Source organism: Oncorhynchus gorbuscha, unplaced genomic scaffold (genome assembly GCF_021184085.1).
Source record: "Oncorhynchus gorbuscha isolate QuinsamMale2020 ecotype Even-year unplaced genomic scaffold, OgorEven_v1.0 Un_scaffold_868, whole genome shotgun sequence".
NCBI lineage: Eukaryota > Metazoa > Chordata > Actinopteri > Salmoniformes > Salmonidae > Oncorhynchus > Oncorhynchus gorbuscha.
In genome coordinates, this window is record NW_025745852.1 from 136506 (window position 1) to 157126 (window position 20621).

A 20621-nucleotide genomic window follows, 5' to 3' on the forward strand; every position below is an offset into this window, starting at 1 on the left:
GTGTAAACTAAAAAAGGCCCCCAACTCTCCTCATACAGCCTGTAGTGTAAACTAAAAAAGGATCCCAACTCTCCTCATACAGCCTGTAGTGTAAACTAAAAAAGGCCCCCAACTCTCCTCAGACAGCCTGTAGTGTAAACTAAAAAAGGCCCCCAACTCTCCTCAGACAGCCTGTAGTGTAAACTAAAAAAGGCCCCCAACTCTCCTCAGACAGCCTGTAGTGTAAACTAAAAAAGGCCCCCAACTCTCCTCAGACAGCCTGTAGTGTAAACTAAAAAAGGCCCCCAACTCTCCTCAGACAGCCTGTAGTGTAAACTAAAAAAGACCTCCAACTCTCCTCAGACAGCCTGTAGTGTAAACTAAAAAAGGCCCCCAACTCTCCTCAGATGTTTGACAGCCTGTAGTGTAAACTAAAAAAGGCCCCCAACTCTCCTCAGACAGCCTGTAGTGTAAACTAAAAAAGGCCCCCAACTCTCCTCATATGTTAGACAGCCTGTAGTGTAAACTAAAAAAGGCCCCCAACTCTCCTCAGATGTCAGACAGCCTGTAGTGTAAACTAAAAAAGGCCCCCAACTCTCCTCAGACAGCCTGTAGTGTAAACTAAAAAAGGCCCCCAACTCTCCTCAGACAGCCTGTAGTGAAAACTAAAAAAGGCCCCCAACTCTCCTCAGACAGCCTGTAGTGTAAACTAAAAAAGGCCCCCAACTCTCCTCAGACAGCCTGTAGTGTAAACTAAAAAAGGCCCCCAACTCTCCTCAGACAGCCTGTAGTGTAAACTAAAAAAGGCCCCCAACTCTCCTCAGACAGCCTGTAGTGTAAACTAAAAAAGGCCCCCAACTCTCCTCATATGTTAGACAGCCTGTAGTGAAAACTAAAAAAGGCCCCCAACTCTCCTCAGATGTCTGACAGGCTGTAGTGAAAACTAAAAAAGGCCCCCAACTCTCCTCAGATGTCTGACAGGCTGTAGTGAAAACTAAAAAAAGGCCCCCAACTCTCCTCAGATGTCTGACAGGCTGTAGTGAAAACTTAAAAAAGGCCCCCAACTCTCCTCAGATGTCTGACAGCCTGTAGTGTAAACTAAAAAAGGCCCCCAACTCTCCTCAGATGTCTGACAGCCTGTAGTTTAAACTAAAAAAGGCCCCCAACTCTCCTCAGATGTTTGACAGCCTGTAGTGTAAACTAAAAAAGGCCCCCAACTCTCCTCAGACAGCCTGTAGTGTAAACTAAAAAAGGCCCCCAACTCTCCTCAGACAGCCTGTAGTGTAAACTAAAAAAGGCCCCCAACTCTCCTCAGACAGCCTGTAGTGTAAACTAAAAAAGGCCCCCAACTCTCCTCAGACAGCCTGTAGTGAAAACTAAAAAAGGCCCCCAACTCTCCTCAGACAGCCTGTAGTGTAAACTAAAAAAGGCCCCCAACTCTCCTCATATGTCAGACAGCCTGTAGTGTAAACTAAAAAAGGCCCCCAACTCTCCTCAGATGTTTGACAGCCTGTAGTGTAAACTAAAAAAGGCCCTCAACTCTCCTCAGACAGCCTGTAGTGTAAACTAAAAAAGGCCCCCAACTCTCCTCAGATGTTTGACAGCCTGTAGTGTAAACAAAAAAAGGCCCCCAACTCTCCTCAGACAGCCTGTAGTGAAAACTAAAAAAGGCCCCCAACTCTCCTCAGATGTTTGACAGCCTGTAGTGTAAACTAAAAAAGGCCCCCAACTCTCCTCAGACAGCCTGTAGTGAAAACTAAAAAAGGCCCCCAACTCTCCTCAGATGTTTGACAGCCTGTAGTGTAAACTAAAAAAGGCCCCCACCTCTCCTCATATGTTTGACAGGCTGTAGTGTAAACTAAAAAAGGCCCCCAACTCTCCTCAGACAGCCTGTAGTGAAAACTAAAAAAGGCCCCCAACTCTCCTCAGACAGCCTGTAGTGTAAACTAAAAAAGGCCCCCAACTCTCCTCAGACAGCCTGTAGTGTAAACTAAAAAAGGCCCCCAACTCTCCTCAGACAGCCTGTAGTGTAAACTAAAAAAGGCCCCCAACTCTCCTCAGACAGCCTGTAGTGTAAACTAAAAAAGGCCCCCAACTCTCCTCATATGTTAGACAGCCTGTAGTGAAAACTAAAAAAGGCCCCCAACTCTCCTCAGATGTCTGACAGGCTGTAGTGAAAACTAAAAAAGGCCCCCAACTCTCCTCAGATGTCTGACAGGCTGTAGTGAAAACTAAAAAAGGCCCCCAACTCTCCTCAGACAGCCTGTAGTGAAAACTAAAAAAAGGCCCCCAACTCTCCTCAGATGTCTGACAGGCTGTAGTGAAAACTAAAAAAAGGCCCCCAACTCTCCTCAGATGTCTGACAGGCTGTAGTGAAAACTAAAAAAGGCCCCCAACTCTCCTCAGATGTCTGACAGGCTGTAGTGAAAACTAAAAAAAGCCCCCAACTCTCCTCAGATGTCTGACAGCCTGTAGTTTAAACTAAAAAAGGCCCCCAACTCTCCTCAGATGTTTGACAGCCTGTAGTGTAAACTAAAAAAGGCCCCCAACTCTCCTCAGACAGCCTGTAGTGTAAACTAAAAAAGGCCCCCAACTCTCCTCAGACAGCCTGTAGTGTAAACTAAAAAAGGCCCCCAACTCTCCTCAGACAGCCTGTAGTGTAAACTAAAAAAGGCCCCCAACTCTCCTCAGACAGCCTGTAGTGAAAACTAAAAAATGCCCCCAACTCTCCTCAGACCGCCTGTAGTGTAAACTAAAAAAGGCCCCCAACTCTCCTCATATGTCAGACAGCCTGTAGTGTAAACTAAAAAAGGCCCCCAACTCTCCTCAGACAGCCTGTAGTGTAAACTAAAAAAGGCCCTCAACTCTCCTCAGACAGCCTGTAGTGTAAACTAAAAAAGGCCCCCAACTCTCCTCAGATGTTTGACAGCCTGTAGTGTAAACTAAAAAAGGCCCCCAACTCTCCTCAGACAGCCTGTAGTGAAAACTAAAAAAGGCCCCCAACTCTCCTCAGATGTTTGACAGCCTGTAGTGTAAACTAAAAAAGGCCCCCAACTCTCCTCAGACAGCCTGTAGTGAAAACTAAAAAAGGCCCCCAACTCTCCTCAGATGTTTGACAGCCTGTAGTGTAAACTAAAAAAGGCCCCCAACTCTCCTCATATGTTTGACAGGCTGTAGTGTAAACTAAAAAAGGTCCCCAACTCTCCTCAGATGTCTGACAGGCTGTAGTGAAAACTAAAAAAGGCCCCCAACTCTCCTCAGACAGCCTGTAGTGTAAACTAAAAAAGGCCCCCAACTCTCCTCATATGTTTGACAGCCTGTAGTGTAAACTAAAAAAGGCCCCCAACTCTCCTCATATGTTTGACAGGCTGTAGTGAAAACTAAAAAAGGCCCCCAACTCTCCTCAGATGTCTGACAGACTGTAGTGTAAACTAAAAAAGACCCCCAACTCTCCTCAGACAGCCTGTAGTGAAAACTAAAAAAGGCCCCCAACTCTCCTCAGATGTCTGACAGGCTGTAGTGAAAACTAAAAAAGGCCCCCAACTCTCCTCAGATGTCTGACAGGCTGTAGTGAAAACTAAAAAAGGCCCCCAACTCTCCTCAGATGTCTGACAGGCTGTAGTGAAAACTAAAAAAGGCCCCCAACTCTCCTCAGATGTCTGACAGGCTGTAGTGAAAACTAAAAAAGGCCCCCAACTCTCCTCAGACAGCCTGTAGTGAAAACTAAAAAAGGCCCCCAACTCTCCTCAGATGTTTGACAGCCTGTAGTGTAAACTAAAAAAGGCCCCCAACTCTCCTCATATGTTTGACAGGCTGTAGTGTAAACTAAAAAAGGTCCCCAACTCTCCTCAGATGTCTGACAGGCTGTAGTGAAAACTAAAAAAGGCCCCCAACTCTCCTCAGACAGCCTGTAGTGTAAACTAAAAAAGGCCCCCAACTCTCCTCATATGTTTGACAGCCTGTAGTGTAAACTAAAAAAGGCCCCCAACTCTCCTCATATGTTTGACAGGCTGTAGTGAAAACTAAAAAAGGCCCCCAACTCTCCTCAGATGTCTGACAGACTGTAGTGTAAACTAAAAAAGGCCCCCAACACTCCTCAGACAGCCTGTAGTGAAAACTAAAAAAGGCCCCCAACTCTCCTCAGATGTCTGACAGCCTGTAGTGTAAACTAAAAAAGGCCCCCAACTCTCCTCAGATGTCTGACAGCCTGTAGTGAAAACTAAAAAAGGCCCCCAACTCTCCTCATATGTTTGACAGCCTGTAGTGTAAACTAAAAAAGGCCCCCAACTCTCCTCAGATGTCTGACAGCCTGTAGTGTAAACTAAAAAAGGCCCCCAACTCTCCTCATATGTTTGACAGCCTGTAGTGTAAACTAAAAAAGGCCCCCAACTCTCCTCAGACAGCCTGTAGTGAAAACTAAAAAAGGCCCCCAACTCTCCTCAGACAGCCTGTAGTGAAAACTAAAAAAGGCCCCCAACTCTCCTCAGACAGCCTGTAGTGTAAACTAAAAAAGGCCCCCAACTCTCCTTAGACAGCCTGTAGTGAAAACTAAAAAAGGCCCCCAACTCTCCTCAGATGTCTGACAGGCTGTAGTGTAAACTAAAAAAGGCCCCCAACTCTCGTCAAATGTCTGACAGCCTGTAGTGAAAACTAAAAAAGGCCCCCAACTCTCCTCATATGTTTGACAGCCTGTAGTGAAAACTAAAAAAGGCCCCCAACTCTCCTCAGATGTCTGACAGGCTGTAGTGAAAACTAAAAAAGGCCCCCAACTCTCCTCATATGTTTGGAAGGCTGTAGTGTAAACTTAAGAGATGAGGGAAAACAATCAGAACATAGAAAGAGTAAACTTGTTTGTAGACGGTGACCCTGATAAGATGCCCCTCTCTAAAGAGATCCATCCATTTTATAAACATGACTGTGCAGCTCTACTCAGGACGACAGTATTTGGACCAGTCCCATTGATAGAATGGATGGTAGTCTAGCCCCTTTGATAGAATGGATTGTCGTCCAGTCCCATTGATAGAATGGATTGGAGTCCAGTCCCATTGATAGAATCGATTGTAGTCCAGTCCCATTGATAGAATCGATTGTAGTCCAGTCCCATTGATAGAATGGATTGTAGTCTAGTCCCATTGATAGAATGGATTGTAGTCCAGTCCCATTGATAGAATGGATTGTAGTCCAGTCCCATTGATAGAATGGATTGTAGTCCAGTCCCATTGATAGAATGGATTGGAGTCCAGTCCCATTGATAGAATGGATTGTAGTCCAGTCCCTTTGATAGAATGGATTGTAGTCCAGTCCCATTGATAGAATGGATCATCCCTTTGTCGTGTTGTGAAAAGGAAAACGTTTCCCAGATTCTAAGATCTGACACACACACACACACACACACACACACACACACACACACACACACACACACACACACACACACACACACACACACACACACACACACACACACACACACACACACACACACACACTCTCTTCTAGATCCTAGATATTGTAAAAGCATCAAACGTACAGTACAGCACACTCCTGGGAAATGGTGATTCCACCTTCTATCAGCTGTTGCCCCTATATTTCCTTCCAGTTCTATGATAATAGCTATAAAGATATACATCCCATTTCCTGGAGAGAAAAAACCCCATCTCAGATATGTCCTTATGAAACTTTGGCCTTCCAAAAGCACAACAGAACACAGGACACTAAACACTGGAACAAATCAAATGTATTTATAAAGCCCTTCGTACATCAGCTGATATCTCAAAGTGCTGTACAGAAACCCAGCCTAAAACCCCAAACAGCAAGCAATGCAGGTGTAGAAACACGTTTGCTAGGAAAAACTCCCCAGAAAGGCCAGAACCTAGGAAGAAACCTTGAGAGGAACCAGGCTATGAGGGGTGGAGATTATAAACCTAGAGAGGAACCAGACTATGAGGGGTGGAGTTTATAAACCTAGAGAGGAACCAGGCTATGAGGGGTGGAGATTATAAACCTAGAGAGGAACCAGGCTATGAGGGGTGGAGATTATAAACCTAGAGAGGAACCAGGCTATGAGGGGTGGAGATTATAAACCTAGAGAGTAACCAGGCTATGAGGGGTGGAGACTATAAACCTAGAGAGTAACCAGGCTATGAGGGGTGGAGTTTATAAACCTAGAGAGGAACCAGGCTATGAGGGGTGGAGACTATAAACCTAGAGAGGAACCAGGCTATGAGGGGTGGAGATTATAAACCTAGAGAGGAACCAGGCTATGAGGGGTGGAGACTATAAACCTAGAGAGGAACCAGGCTATGAGGGGTGGGCCAGTCCTCTTCTGGCTGTGCCGGGTGGAGATTATAAACCTGGAGAGTAACCAGGCTATGAGGGGTGGAGTTTATAAACCTAGAGAGGAACCAGGCTATGAGGGGTGGAGACTATAAACCTAGAGAGTAACCAGGCTATGAGGGGTGGAGATTATAAACCTAGAGAGGAATCAGGCTATGAGGGGTGGAGATTATAAACCTAGAGAGGAACCAGGCTATGAGGGGTGGAGATTATAAACCTAGAGAGGAACCAGGCTATGAGGGGTGGAGATTATAAACCTAGAGAGGAACCAGGCTATGAGGGGTGGAGTTTATAAACCTAGAGAGGAACCAGGCTATGAGGGGTGGGCCAGTCCTCTTCTGGCTGTGCCGGGTGGAGATTATAAACCTGGAGAGTAACCAGGCTATGAGGGGTGGAGTTTATAAACCTAGAGAGGAACCAGGCTATGAGGGGTGGGCCAGTCCTCTTCTGGCTGTTCCGGATGGAGATTATAAACCTGGAGAGTAACCAGGCTATGAGGGGTGGAGTTTATAAACCTAGAGAGGAACCAGGCTATGAGGGGTGGGCCAGTCCTCTTCTGGCTGTGCCGGGTGGAGATTATAAACCTAGAGAGGAACCAGGCTATGAGGGGTGGCCAGTCCTCTTCTGGCTGTTCCGGATGGAGATTAAAACAGAACATGGCCAGCAGGGTCAGATAATAATAATCACAGTGGTCGTACCTCACGAGTCACTAGAATGTGTAGAAGTACGGTAAGATATTCCATTGGGAAATAACACCCAAAACAATGACTTCAGGCTACTTGAGGAATCTATCTATATAACTTAGAATTCAGGGCTCTGGAATATTCCATTTGAAGGCGAGAAATTTCTCCCAATGAACTCAAGATCACAACACTCGATCTGAATATCTCTACTGAACAAGGACATTACTGCCGACGTTGTTTAGAATTTGGCGGTCCAGTGTGTGTGTGTGTGTGTGTGTGTGTGTGTGTGTGTGTGTGTGTGTGTGTGTGTGTGTGTGTGTGTGTGTGTGTGTGTGTGTGTGTGTGTGTGTGTGTGTGTGTGTGTGTGTGTGTGTGTGTGTGCGTGAGAGAGCGTGAGAGAGATAGAGAGTGAGTGAGTGAGTGAGTGAGTGAGTGAGTGAGTGAGTGAGTGAGTGAGTGAGTGAGTGAGTGAGTGAGTGAGTGAGTGAGTGAGTGAGTGAGAGAGAGAGAGAGAGAGAGAGAGAGAGAGAGAGAGAGAGAGAGAGAGAGAGAGAGAGAGAGAGAGAGAGAGAGAGAGACAGAGAGAGACAGAGACAGAGACAGAGACAGAGACAGAGACAGAGACAGAGACAGAGACAGAGACAGAGACAGAGACAGAGACAGAGAGAGGAGACAGAGAGAGAGAGAGAGAGAGAGAGAGAGAGAGAGAGAGAGAGAGAGAGAGAGAGAGAGAGAGAGAGAGAGACAGAGAGAGAGACAGAGACAGAGACAGAGACAGAGACAGAGACAGAGACAGAGACAGAGACAGAGACAGAGAGAGGAGACAGAGAGAGAGAGAGAGTTGCTACTCAATACAGTAATACAACACTGCTGCATCATATTAGACAGTACATCCTGGACAGTAATCAGTTGAATTGATGAGAAATCCGAACCTAAATCGAAGTTGAATATAAAGAAATAAACAGAGGACACTTTGACAATAGTCTGAATATAACACCTCAGGACACCTCAGGACACCTCAGGACACCTCAGGACACGTTGACAACAGTCTGAATATAACACCTCAGGATACCTCAGGACACCTCAGGACACGTTGACAACAGTCTGAATATAACACCTCAGGACACCTCAGGACACGTTGACAACAGTCTGAATATAACACCTCAGGACACCTCAGGACACGTTGACAATAGTCTGAATATAACACCTCAGGACACCTCAGGACACCTTGACAATAGTCTGAATATAACACCTCAGGACACCTCAGGACGCCTCAGGACACCTCAGGACACCTCAGGACACGTTGACAACAGTCTGAATATAACACCTCAGGACACCTCAGGACACCTCAGGACACGTTGACAACAGTCTAAATATAACACCTCAGGACACCTCAGGACACCACAGGACACCTCAGGACACCTCAGGACATGTTGACAACAGTCTAAATATAACACCTCAGGACACCTCAGGACACCTCAGGACACCTCAGGACACGTTGACAACAGTCTAAATATAACACCTCAGGACACCTCAGGACACCTCAGGACACCTCAGGACACGTTGACAACAGTCTAAATATAACACCTCAGGACACCTCAGGACACCTCAGGACACCTCAGGACACGTTGACAACAGTCTAAATATAACACCTCAGGACACCTCAGGACACCTCAGGACACGTTGACAACAGTCTAAATATAACACCTCAGGACACCTCAGGACACCTCAGGACACCTCAGGACACGTTGACAACAGTCTAAATATAACACCTCAGGACACCTCAGGACACCTCAGGACACGTTGACAACAGTCTAAATATAACACCTCAGGACACCTCAGGACACCTCAGGACACGTTGACAACAGTCTAAATATAACACCTCAGGACACCTCAGGACACCTCAGGACACCTCAGGACACCTCAGGACACCTCAGGACACCTCAGGACATGATAGCCCAAATAAGCAGTATGATTCTTCACAGTGAGATGTTTCATGAAACAATAAATTATCCATCTGCTATTTGTGCATTTACATAACAGAAAATATTTGAGAATATTGTCTCGTGCAATGTGTTGTTTTTTGCTAGCTGAGATGAGTGAGATTTGTTATGTTTAATAAACTATCAACAATCAAATCTGTTGTTAAGAAAATCTGTGTGTGTATGAATAATTATTAATCTCTGTGAGAGTGTGAATCATTATTAATCTCTGTGAGAGTGTGAATGATTATTAATCTCTGTGAGAGTGTGAATGATTATTAATCTCTGTGAGAGTGTGAATCATTATTAATCTCTGTGAGAGTGTGAATCATTATTGATCTCTGTGAGAGTGTGAATCATTATTAATCTCTGTGAGAGTGTGAATCATTATTAATCTCTGTGGGAGTGAATGATTATTAATCTTTGAGAGTATGAATGATTATTAATCTCTGTGAGAGTGTGAATCATTATTAATCTCTGTGGGAGTGAATGATTATTAATCTTTGAGAGTATGAATGACTATTAATCTGTGTGGGTGTGAATGATTTTGAATCTGTGTATGTGAGAATCATTATTAATATGTGTACGTGAGAATGATTATTAATCTGTGTAGGTGAGAATGATTTTTCTCAAACTTTAATCTACAGGTTTGTTTATTACATCTCAATTATAATTGTTCCGTTTAAATACCCTTTAACTGCAGTTTGATTTCATGTTTATTTGCTGGCGTTAATTTCCTGCCTGATACTTTGTTTCCAACATTACAAATCCGTATCAGCCAGATCCAGTGGCTGTTTACAAATGGCCCTTTTCTGTTTATCTCCACAATTACATTATCTCAACTGGGTTTCTGGCTGGATCCCATTATCTAAACTGAGTTTCTGGCTGATTCCAAAGAGGTGAAATCCATCACAGAGAATAACAGCAGCTGGGCTGTTGTTCTGTATTCCACTGTCCATCCAACACCTCATCTCCAGTCCTGACTCCATACAACACCTCATCTCCAGTCCTGACTCCATACAACACCTCATCTCCAGTCCTGACTCCATACAACACCTCATCTCCAGTCCTGACTCCGTACAACACCTCATCTCCAGTCCTGACTCCATACAACACCTCATCTCCAGTCCTGACTCCATACAACACCTCATCTCCAGTCCTGACTCCATACAACACCTCATCTCCAGTCCTGACTCCATACAACACCTCATCTCCAGTCCTGACTCCATCCAACACCTCATCTCCAGTCCTGACTCCATACAACACCTCATCTCCAGTCCTGACTCCATACAACACCTCATCTCCAGTCCTGACTGCATACGACACCATTTAAAATGTCTGATTTGTTTACTTCATTTCTGAATATTGTTTATTTCACTTGCTTTGGTAATGTAAACATACGGTTCCCCATGCCAATGAAGCTCACTTCAAAAAGTATTTGATTGATTTTAATTGAAAGAAAGAGAGAGGGAGATGAAGAAAAAAAACTCCAGTCTTGACTCCATGCAACAGCTTTTAGATCCACCAAGGAGCAGTGTGAAGGGAGAAGAGATGGTTCTACTATATGATGTGAAGGGAGAAGATGTGGTTCCTCAACATGATGTGAAGGAAGAAGAGATGGTTCTACTATATGATGTGAAGGGAGTAGAGATGGTTCCTCAACATGGTGTGAAGGGAGAAGAGATGGTTCCTCAACATGGTGTGAAGGGAGAAGAGATGGTTCTACTATATGATATGAAGGGAGAAGAGATGGTTCCTCAACATGGTGTGAAGGGAGAAGAGATGGTTCTACTATATGATATGAAGGGAGAAGAGATGGTTCTACTATATGATATGAAGGGAGAAGAGATGGTTCCTCAACATGGTGTGAAGGGACAAGAGATGGTTCTACCATATGGTGTGAAGGGAGAAGAGATGGTTCCTCAACATGGTGTGAAGGGAGAAGAGATGGTTCCTCAACATGGTGTGAAGGGAGAAGAGATGGTTCCTCAACATGGTGTGAAGGGAGAAGAGATGGTTCCTCAACATGGTGTGAAGGGAGAAGAGATGGTTCCTCAACATGGTGTGAAGGGAGAAGAGATGGTTCCTCAACATGGTGTGAAGGGAGAAGAGATGGTTCCTCAACATGGTGTGAAGGGAGAAGAGATGGTTCCTCAACATGGTGTGAAGGGAGAAGAGATGGTTCCTCAACATGGTGTGAAGGGAGAAGAGATGGTTCCTCAACATGGTGTGAAGGGAGTAGAGATGGTTCTACTATATGATATGAAGGGAGAAGAGATGGTTCCTCAACATGGTGTGAAGGGACAAGAGATGGTTCTACTATATGGTGTGAAGGGAGTAGAGATGGTTCTACTATATGGTGTGAAGGGAGAAGAGATGGTTCCTCAACATGGTGTGAAGGGACAAGAGATGGTTCTACTATATGGTGTGAAGGGAGTAGAGATGGTTCTACTATATGGTGTGAAGGGAGTAGAGATGGGCTCTACAGCCACTTGAGAGATGAAGAACCTGAGGGGCAGGATAATCCCTGCTCTCCATGAAGATAGTGTATAATTACACAGACAAACTGCTCTGGTTTACATAATCACACTACAGCTAGCTAGCTACAAGTCATCGTGACAGTCCCCCCCCCCACACACACACACTCTCTTCTCCACCTCTCTCTCTCCATCTTTCTCTTTCTCTCCCTCTCTCTCTCTCTCTCCGTCTCTCTCTTTCCCTCCCTCTCGATCACTGAATAGATTAACCCACTCCCAGATTACTGGTAATTATTTGCTGGAGCTCAGGGAGGAACTTGCTTTTCCTTGTTAAGCCCCGTGGCATTGGTCCCACTCCCAACCACAGAGAGCGAGAGAGAGAGAAGAGAGAGAGAGAGAGAGAGAGAGAGAGAGAGAGAGAGAGAGAGAGAGAGAGAGAGAGAGAGAGAGAGAGAGAGAGAGAGAGAGAGAGAGAGAGAGAGAGAGAGAGAGAGAGAGAGAGAGAGAGAGAGAGAGAGAGAGAGAGAGAGAGAGGGAGAAAGGGAGAAAGAGAGATAGAGATAGTCAGATGGAGTCAGAGAGATAGAGAGAAAGAGAAATTGTGTGTGTGAGAGAGAGAGAGAGAGAGAGAGAGAGAGAGAGAGAGAGAGAGAGAGAGAGAGAGAGAGAGAGAGAGAGAGAGAGAGAGAGAGAGAGAGAGAGAGAGAGAGAGAGAGAGAGAGAGAGAGAGAGAGAGAGAGAGAGAGAGAGAGAGAAGAGGGAGAAAGGGGAGAAAGAGAGATAGAGATAGTCAGATGGAGTCAGAGAGATAGAGAGAAAGAGAAATTGTGTGTGTGAGAGAGAGAGAGAGAGAGAGAGAGAGAGAGAGAGAGAGAGAGAGAGAGAGAGAGAGAGAGAGAGAGAGAGAGAGAGAGAGAGAGAGAGAGAGAGAGAGAGAGAGAGAGAGAGAGAGAGAGAGTCAGATAGAGTCAGAGAGATAGAAAGATAAATTGAGAGAGGGAGAGAGAGACAGAGAGTCAGATAGAGTCATAGAGATAGAGAGAGAGATAGAGAGAAAGAGATAGAGAAGATGGCCCAACAGAGATGGATATGGGTGGCCTGTCCTGCCCTTGGCTTCATGCTAGCTGGACCATCTTCCTAATTCAAGGTGCTCTCCAGACCCCTCTAGGTAATGCAGTCATGCATCACCAAATCTGCATCAAGTGTCAATCCAGTAGCTGTAGGGCTGTTTGAAGTCTCCTCTCTCTTCTCCTTCTCTGTCTTGTCTTTCCAATGTGGGTGGTGATGAAACCCTGATGGAGGCAGGCAACACATTCATCCACCCCCAGTAGACAGACAGCAGAAATGACTGCACAGGGGGGGTCCACATGTACACTGGTATCTGCATTATACTGTATCAGGATCACAACGCATCTCAGAGAGTATGGAGTAGCTACGGGGGTTAGTGAGGATCATATTTCATCCGCTCTAGAAGTGAGTAAGGAGTGAAACTCAGTGATGTAAACTGGACTCATTGTAGATAATGGTGTTGTTGACATAATGCAGACGGAAGCATGATGAAGTGTCACGGATACACATGGAGTGGCAAATTAGCTTGCCCTTGATCTTTATTCATTACATTATAATACGCAGATTATAGAAAATATCATATATTGTCCAACATTTGCGGATGAACAATATGCCTCTACGCGCAACAATTAGTTTAGGTGGAAAAAAACAAGGTGTGTTTTTGTTGATGTTCAAAAGTGGGTAAAAATGAAATTTGCTGATGTGACATGAAATGGGTTTGTCAACCAAATAGCAGATGTCGAGAGAGTCTCGTTTAAATAGGCTAATTTTCCTGCCTCCAAATACAACATGTTAATCTGTAGCCTACCACCGCAACACACCGTAGGCTGTGACATAGCTTCTTTATTTATATATTACATACACACGAGCACGAGACAATTCCCCTTAGCAGGTAACTAGATAGTCTCAAAGTTGTTGTTTTTCAGAAATAAAGATTCACCCATTCGTTCTCTAATTGCATAATATCGGGCCATTCACTCTAAGTGGTCGCGGCGTCACTATCAGCATACTAAACAGCGCACCTAAAGTCAACCTGGAGGCGCTGGCAGGTCTGTGACCAACATTCAATACTTTGGTTTCATATCGTTGTTCATGAACCTACTACACGACCCCGTAAAGGTACTTAACCAGAGGGGTTCAGGAGGAAACGCACGAGATCCACAAGACTAAACCCCGCAACAACAACAAAAAGAGCACAAAATGACCCATCGTGTAAAATGTGGTTATTGTAAGTTAATAATAAAAAACATCGTGATGTATTATATTACAAAACTGCAGTGCATGGTCGTTACTCAAGTCAGTCACAATCCACGAGTTACTAACCCAAGCAGCTCACGTATGTTATTCGGATGAGTGTACTGCAAGAATATCTATCGAGACTCCGCTCAAAGCCTGCATTGAGCGCAGCCGAAGAAAAATGCGTCCCTGGCTCTCCATCCAAAACCCCTTGCATTTTCCGCGCACGTCCATAAAGCTACAATCGATTTTCTCCCGGAACCAAAAATAAAACAGAACCAGAAGAAATACTGCAATGACGTACCTTTCACACACGAGAACATCATTGAAAACATGAGATTCCAGAATATAATTCCAGTTCTAATCCTCATGGTTCTAGATTGAACTAAATCCGTCCGGCAGCATTTAACGCTTCTTCTATTGATCATGTCAGATAGTTCGATAGATCCCGCGTAGTATCCGTCTCTATGCACAGTTTTCATATTTACAACTAAACGTGTATTTAGGTTGGGAAGTAATTCCTTTTCAGCCAGAGACAGCAATCCGTAGTGCTATGCCAAACGCTGAGAACGAAGCTAAAAGTGAACAGTGGATTTTAGGAGAGCACAGCAGCGGCAGCAACCTTGATGTGGACTCAACCATCTCGCCGAGAGGGGCATCAAGTATAATCTCTGGTGTGTTCTTGTCTATCGCTGTATCTCCCTGCACCTCGCTGCCTCTCTGCCTCTCTGCTCTGCTCTGCTCAAACCTCCGCGATGGAAAGCTGTGCTTTAGGATGCTGCCGTATCAATCGGGCCATTGAACTGGACTCCGTGCATTTGAAAGCTGCTGAACAAATCATTACCTCAATAGAAACCCCAATACAAGCACACGTGTATAAAACCAATGAGATATAATGGGAGCGTGTTGTTTTGGGGGCAGCTGGAAGGTATAAAGGCTTGTGACAACAATGTCATTCTAAAAACAAACCCGTCTGCTAGGCAACAGCAGAACTATAATTTATTGTCGCTGATGAGAATCACATTTGCAATACAAAGACGAGATGATTATTGTAAGGAATGCTGAACTGCACGAGGCAAGAGTTCTTCTGCCCTCTGCAGGTTTTAGTAGTCACTTTAAACAGGAAGTGAATGCTGTGATTTAAATCGTCTTAACTGAAACACCAAAATATTCCATCATTCGTTGTGAGGGTTTAGCCTATTTCTATGACGGGAAGAAAAGTCTGTTCGTCTGATGCCTTTAACGTGTTAATTTAACGTTTTAGTAGCTTGAAAAGTTATAAGTGAATGAAACGAAGTGAATCTGAGTTATTGTTAAGTACATGCTGGGCTTTACTTCTGGCCATAAAGCAACACAATCTCACATTCAATTCGTGCAAATTTGTACAAAAAACTATTTCAGCAGATTTCGTGCATTTTGTTTTGTGTTGTTGCATTTCTGTGTGGCTTCATTCCTATGAAAAGACTCGAATTTTTGTGCTACTTAATTTGGTAGGAAAATACATTTTGGGGGGTTATTAGATACTATGGTGTTCTAAACTTTTTAATGTTCCGCATCTATTTATGTATATAAAGAAAAGTGTAAACAACCCAATATTGTTAATCAACCAGATTGTCACCAAAACAGTTATAATATAATAGTAGCCTTACATTGTAGCTTTCTTTTCATAAACACCAATACTGCTTTCTATGCTTGTTTTCACTTAACTTGGGGCAGCAGCTGGTTAGAACGTAGCCTAGTGGTTAGAATGTAGCCTAGTGGTTAGAATGTAGACGAGTGGTTAGAATGTAGACTAGTGGTTAGAATGTAGACTAGTGGTTAGAATGTAGACTAGTGGTTAGAATGTAGACTAGTGGAGCCTAGTGGTTAGAATGTAGCCTAGTGGTTAGAATGTAGACTAGTGGTTAGAATGTAGACTAGTGGTTAGAATGTAGACTAGTGGTTAGAATGTAGACTAGTGGTTAGAATGTAGACTAGTGGAGCCTAGTGGTTAGAATGTAGCCTAGTGGTTAGAATGTAGCCTAGTGGTTAGAATGTAGCCTAGTGGTTAGAATGTAGCCTAGTGGTTAGAATGTAGACTAGTGGTTAGAATGTAGACTAGTGGTTAGAATGTAGACTAGTGGTTAGAATGTAGACTAGTGGAGCCTAGTGGTTAGAATGTAGATTAGTGGTTAGAATGTAGATTAGTGGTTAGAATGTAGACTAGTGGTTAGAATGTAGACGAGTGGTTAGAATGTAGACTAGTGGTTAGAATGTAGACTAGTGGTTAGAATGTAGACTAGTGGTTAGAATGTAGACTAGTGGAGCCTAGTGGTTAGAATGTAGCCTAGTGGTTAGAATGTAGACTAGTGGTTAGAATGTAGACTAGTGGTTAGAATGTAGACTAGTGGTTAGAATGTAGACTAGTGGAGCCTAGTGGTTAGAATGTAGCCTAGTGGTTAGAATGTAGCCTAGTGGTTAGAATGTAGCCTAGTGGTTAGAATGTAGCCTAGTGGTTAGAATGTAGACTAGTGGTTAGAATGTAGACTAGTGGTTAGAATGTAGACTAGTGGTTAGAATGTAGCCTAGTGGTTAGAATGTAGACTAGTGGTTAGAATGTAGACTAGTGGTTAGAATGTAGCCTAGTGGTTAGAATGTAGACTAGTGGTTAGAATGTAGACTAGTGGTTAGAATGTAGCCTAGTGGTTAGAATGTAGACTAGTGGTTAGAATGTAGCCTAGTGGTTAGAATGTAGCCTAGTGGTTAGAATGTAGCCTAGTGGTTAGAATGTTGGACTAGTGGTTAGAATGTTGGACTAGTGGTTAGAATGTAGACTAGTGGTTAGAATGTAGACTAGTGGTTAGAATGTAGCCTAGTGGTTAGAATGTTGGACTAGTGGTTAGAATGTTGGACTAGTGGTTAGAATGTAGACTAGTGGTTAGAATGTAGACTAGTGGTTAGAATGTAGCCTAGTGGTTAGAAGGTAGCCTCGTGGTTAGAATGTAGCCTAGTGGTTAGAATGTAGACTAGTGGTTAGAATGTAGACGAGTGGTTAGAATGTAGACTAGTGGTTAGAATGTAGACTAGTGGTTAGAATGTAGACTAGTGGTTAGAATGTAGATTAGTGGTTAGAATGTAGCCTAGTGGTTAGAATGTAGCCTAGTGGTTAGAATGTAGCCTAGTGGTTAAAATGTAGACTAGTGGTTAGAATGTAGACTAGTGGTTAGAATGTAGCCTAGTGGTTAGAATGTAGACTAGTGGTTAGAATGTAGACTAGTGGTTAGAATGTAGACTAGTGGTTAGAATGTAGCCTAGTGGTTAGAATGTAGCCTAGTGGTTAGAATGTAGACTAGTGGTTAGAATGTAGACTAGTGGTTAGAATGTAGACTAGTGGTTAGAATGTAGCCTAGTGGTTAGAATGTAGCCTAGTGGTTAGAATGTAGACTAGTGGTTAGAATGTAGACTAGTGGTTAGAATGTAGACTAGTGGTTAGAATGTAGACTAGTGGTTAGAATGTAGACTAGTGGTTAGAATGTAGCCTAGTGGTTAGAATGTAGCCTAGTGGTTAGAATGTAGACTAGTGGTTAGAATGTAGACTAGTGGTTAGAATGTAGACTAGTGGTTAGAATGTAGACTAGTGGTTAGAATGTAGACTAGTGGTTAGAATGTAGACTAGTGGTTAGAATGTAGCCTAGTGGTTAGAATGTAGACTAGTGGTTAGAATGTAGACTAGTGGTTAGAATGTAGACTAGTGGTTAGAATGTAGCCTAGTGGTTAGAATGTAGACTAGTGGTTAGAATGTAGACTAGTGGTTAGAATGTAGACTAGTGGTTAGAATGTAGATTAGTGGTTAGAATGTAGCCTAGTGGTTAGAATGTAGACTAGTGGTTAGAATGTAGACTAGTGGTTAGAATGTAGCCTAGTGGTTAGAATGTAGACTAGTGGTTAGAATGTAGACTAGTGGTTAGAATGTAGCCTAGTGGTTAGAATGTAGACTAGTGGTTAGAATGTAGACTAGTGGTTAGAATGTAGCCTAGTGGTTAGAATGTAGACTAGTGGTTAGAATGTAGACTAGTGGTTAGAATGTAGCCTAGTGGTTAGAATGTAGACTAGTGGTTAGAATGTAGCCTAGTGGTTAGAATGTAGCCTAGTGGTTAGAATGTAGACTAGTGGTTAGAATGTAGCCTAGTGGTTAGAATGTAGCCTAGTGGTTAGAATGTAGCCTCGTGGTTAGAAGGTAGCGTCGTGGTTAGAATGTAGCCTAGTGGTTATAATGTAGACTAGTGGTTAGAATGTAGCCTAGTGGTTAGAATGTAGACTAGTGGTTAGAATGTAGACTAGTGGTTAGAATGTAGCCTAGTGGTTAGAATGTAGCCTAGTGGTTAGAATGTAGACGAGTGGTTAGAATGTAGACGAGTGGTTAGAATGTAGACTGGTGGTTAGAATGTAGCCTAGTGGTTAGAATGTAGACTAGTGGTTAGAATGTAGCCTAGTGGTTAGAATGTAGCCTAGTGGTTAGAATGTAGCCTAGTGGTTAGAAGGTAGCCTCGTGGTTAGAATGTAGCCTAGTGGTTAGAATGTAGACTAGTGGTTAGAATGTAGCCTAGTGGTTAGAATGTAGACTAGTGGTTAGAATGTAGACTAGTGGTTAGAATGTAGACTAGTGGTTAGAATGTAGCCTCGTGGTTAGAATGTAGCCTAGTGGTTAGAATGTAGACTAGTGGTTAGAATGTAGACTAGTGGTTAGAATGTAGACTAGTGGTTAGAAGGTAGCCTAGTGGTTAGAATGTAGCCTAGTGGTTAGAATGTAGCCTAGTGGTTAGAATGTTGGACTAGTGGTTAGAATGTAGACGAGTGGTTAGAATGTAGCCTAGTGGTTAGAATGTAGACTAGTGGTTAGAATGTAGACTCGTGGTTAGAATGTAGCCTAGTGGTTAGAATGTAGCCTAGTGGTTAGAATGTAGACTAGTGGTTAGAATGTAGACTAGTGGTTAGAATGTAGACTAGTGGTTAGAATGTAGACTAGTGGTTAGAATGTAGACTAGTGGTTAGAATGTAGCCTAGTGGTTAGAATGTAGACTAGTGGTTAGAATGTAGCCTAGTGGTTAGAATGTTGGACTAGTGGTTAGAATGTAGACGAGTGGTTAGAATGTAGCCTAGTGGTTAGAATGTAGACTAGTGGTTAGAATGTAGACTAGTGGTTAGAATGTAGCCTAGTGGTTAGAATGTAGCCTAGTGGTTAGAATGTTGGACTAGTGGTTAGAATGTAGACGAGTGGTTAGAATGTAGACTAGTGGTTAGAATGTAGACTAGTGGTTAGAATGTAGCCTAGTGGTTAGAATGTAGCCTAGTGGTTAGAATGTTGGACTAGTAGCCAAAAGGTTGTAAGATCATAAGCTGACAAGGTAAACAAATCTGTCCTTCTGCCCCTGAACAAGGCTAGTTAACCCACTGTTCCCCTGAACAAGGCTAGTTAACCCACTATTCCCCTGAACAAGGCAGTTAACCCACTGTTCCCCTGAACAAGGCTAGTTAACACACTGTTCCCCTGAACAAGGCAGTTAACCCACTGTTCCCCTTAACAAGGCAGTTAACCCACTGTTCCCCTGAACAAGGCAGTTAGCCCACTGTTCCCCTGAACAAGGCAGTTAGCCCACTGTTCCCCTGAACAAGGCAGTTAACCCACTGTTCCCCTGAACAAGGCAGTTAGCCCACTGTTCCCCTGAACAAGGCAGTTAACCCACTGTTCCCCTGAACAAGGCAGTTAACCCACTGTTCCCCTTAACAAGGCAGTTAAACCACTGTTCCCCTGAACAAGGCAGTTAACCCACTGTTCCCCTTAACAAGGCAGTTAACCCACTGTTCCCCTGAACAAGGCAGTTAGCCCACTGTTCCCCTGAACAAGGCAGTTAACCCACTGTTCCCCTGAACAAGGCAGTTAACCCACTGTTCCCCTGAACCAGGCAGTTAACTGTCACGCCTTGGTCATTGTATTTTGTGTTTTTGTTATATGTTTGGGTAGGCCAGGGTGTGACATGGGTTTATATGTTTATATGTAGTGCTCCCAGTCTGCCCAGTGCTCCCAGTCTGCCCAGCGCCGCCAGTCTGCCCAGCGCCGCCAGTCTGCCCAGCGCCGCCAGTCTGCCCAGCGCCGCCAGCCTGCCCAGCGCCGCCAGCCTGCCCAGTGCTCCCAGTCTGCCCGGCGCCGCCAGCGCCGCCAGTCTGCCCAGCGCCGCTAGTGCTCCCATTCTGCCCAGTGCTCCCAGTCTGCCCAGCGCGCCAGTCTGCCCAGCGCCGCCAGTCTGCCCAGTGCCGCCAGCCTGCCCAGCGCCACCAGCCTGCCCAGCGCCGTCCGTCTGCCCAGTGCCGCCAGTCTGCCCAGCGCCGCCAGTCTGCCAGGATCCGCCAGAAGTGCCAGTCTGCCAAGATCCGCCAGAAGTGCCAGTCAGCCATGATCTTCTAGATCGGCCAGACAACCAGAATCATCCAGTTACACCAGCCAGCCAGGATTTACCGGAGCCTACTACCTGCCTGAGCTTCCTCTCAGTACTGGGCTTCCTCTCAGTACTGGGCTTCCTCTCAGTACTGGGCTTCCTCTCAGTACCGGGCTTCCCTCAGTACCGGGCTTCCCTCAGTACCGGGCTTCCCCTCAGTACCGGGCTTCCCTCAGTCCCGGGCTGCTTCGGTCCCCAGCTGTCCCTCTGTCCTGAGATGCCCCTCTGTCCCGAGCTGCCCCTCTGTCCCGAGCTGCCCCTCAGTTATGTGGGGATCTGGGTGAGGACTATTAGGCCATGGTCGGCAGAGAAGGTGGATGATCCCAGGACGCTAAGGGGAGGAACTAGGACATTAATGGAGTGGGGTCCACGTCCCGAGCCAGAACC

The 20621-nt window shown here is 44.7% G+C and overlaps 1 protein-coding gene across 1 annotated transcript in view; it reads right to left on the reverse strand.

Moving 5' to 3' along the window:
• LOC124020642 (CUB and sushi domain-containing protein 3-like) overlaps nt 1–14179 on the reverse strand; it is a gene marked incomplete at its 3' end in the record, with an annotated part of 113755 nt that extends 99576 nt beyond the window's left edge. The window contains exon 1 of the mRNA XM_046335884.1: nt 14066–14179. Coding sequence (XP_046191840.1) covers nt 14066–14132 — 67 coding nt within the window. The remainder of the gene's footprint in view (nt 1–14065) is intronic.
• Nucleotides 14180–20621: the final 6442 nt, after the last annotated feature.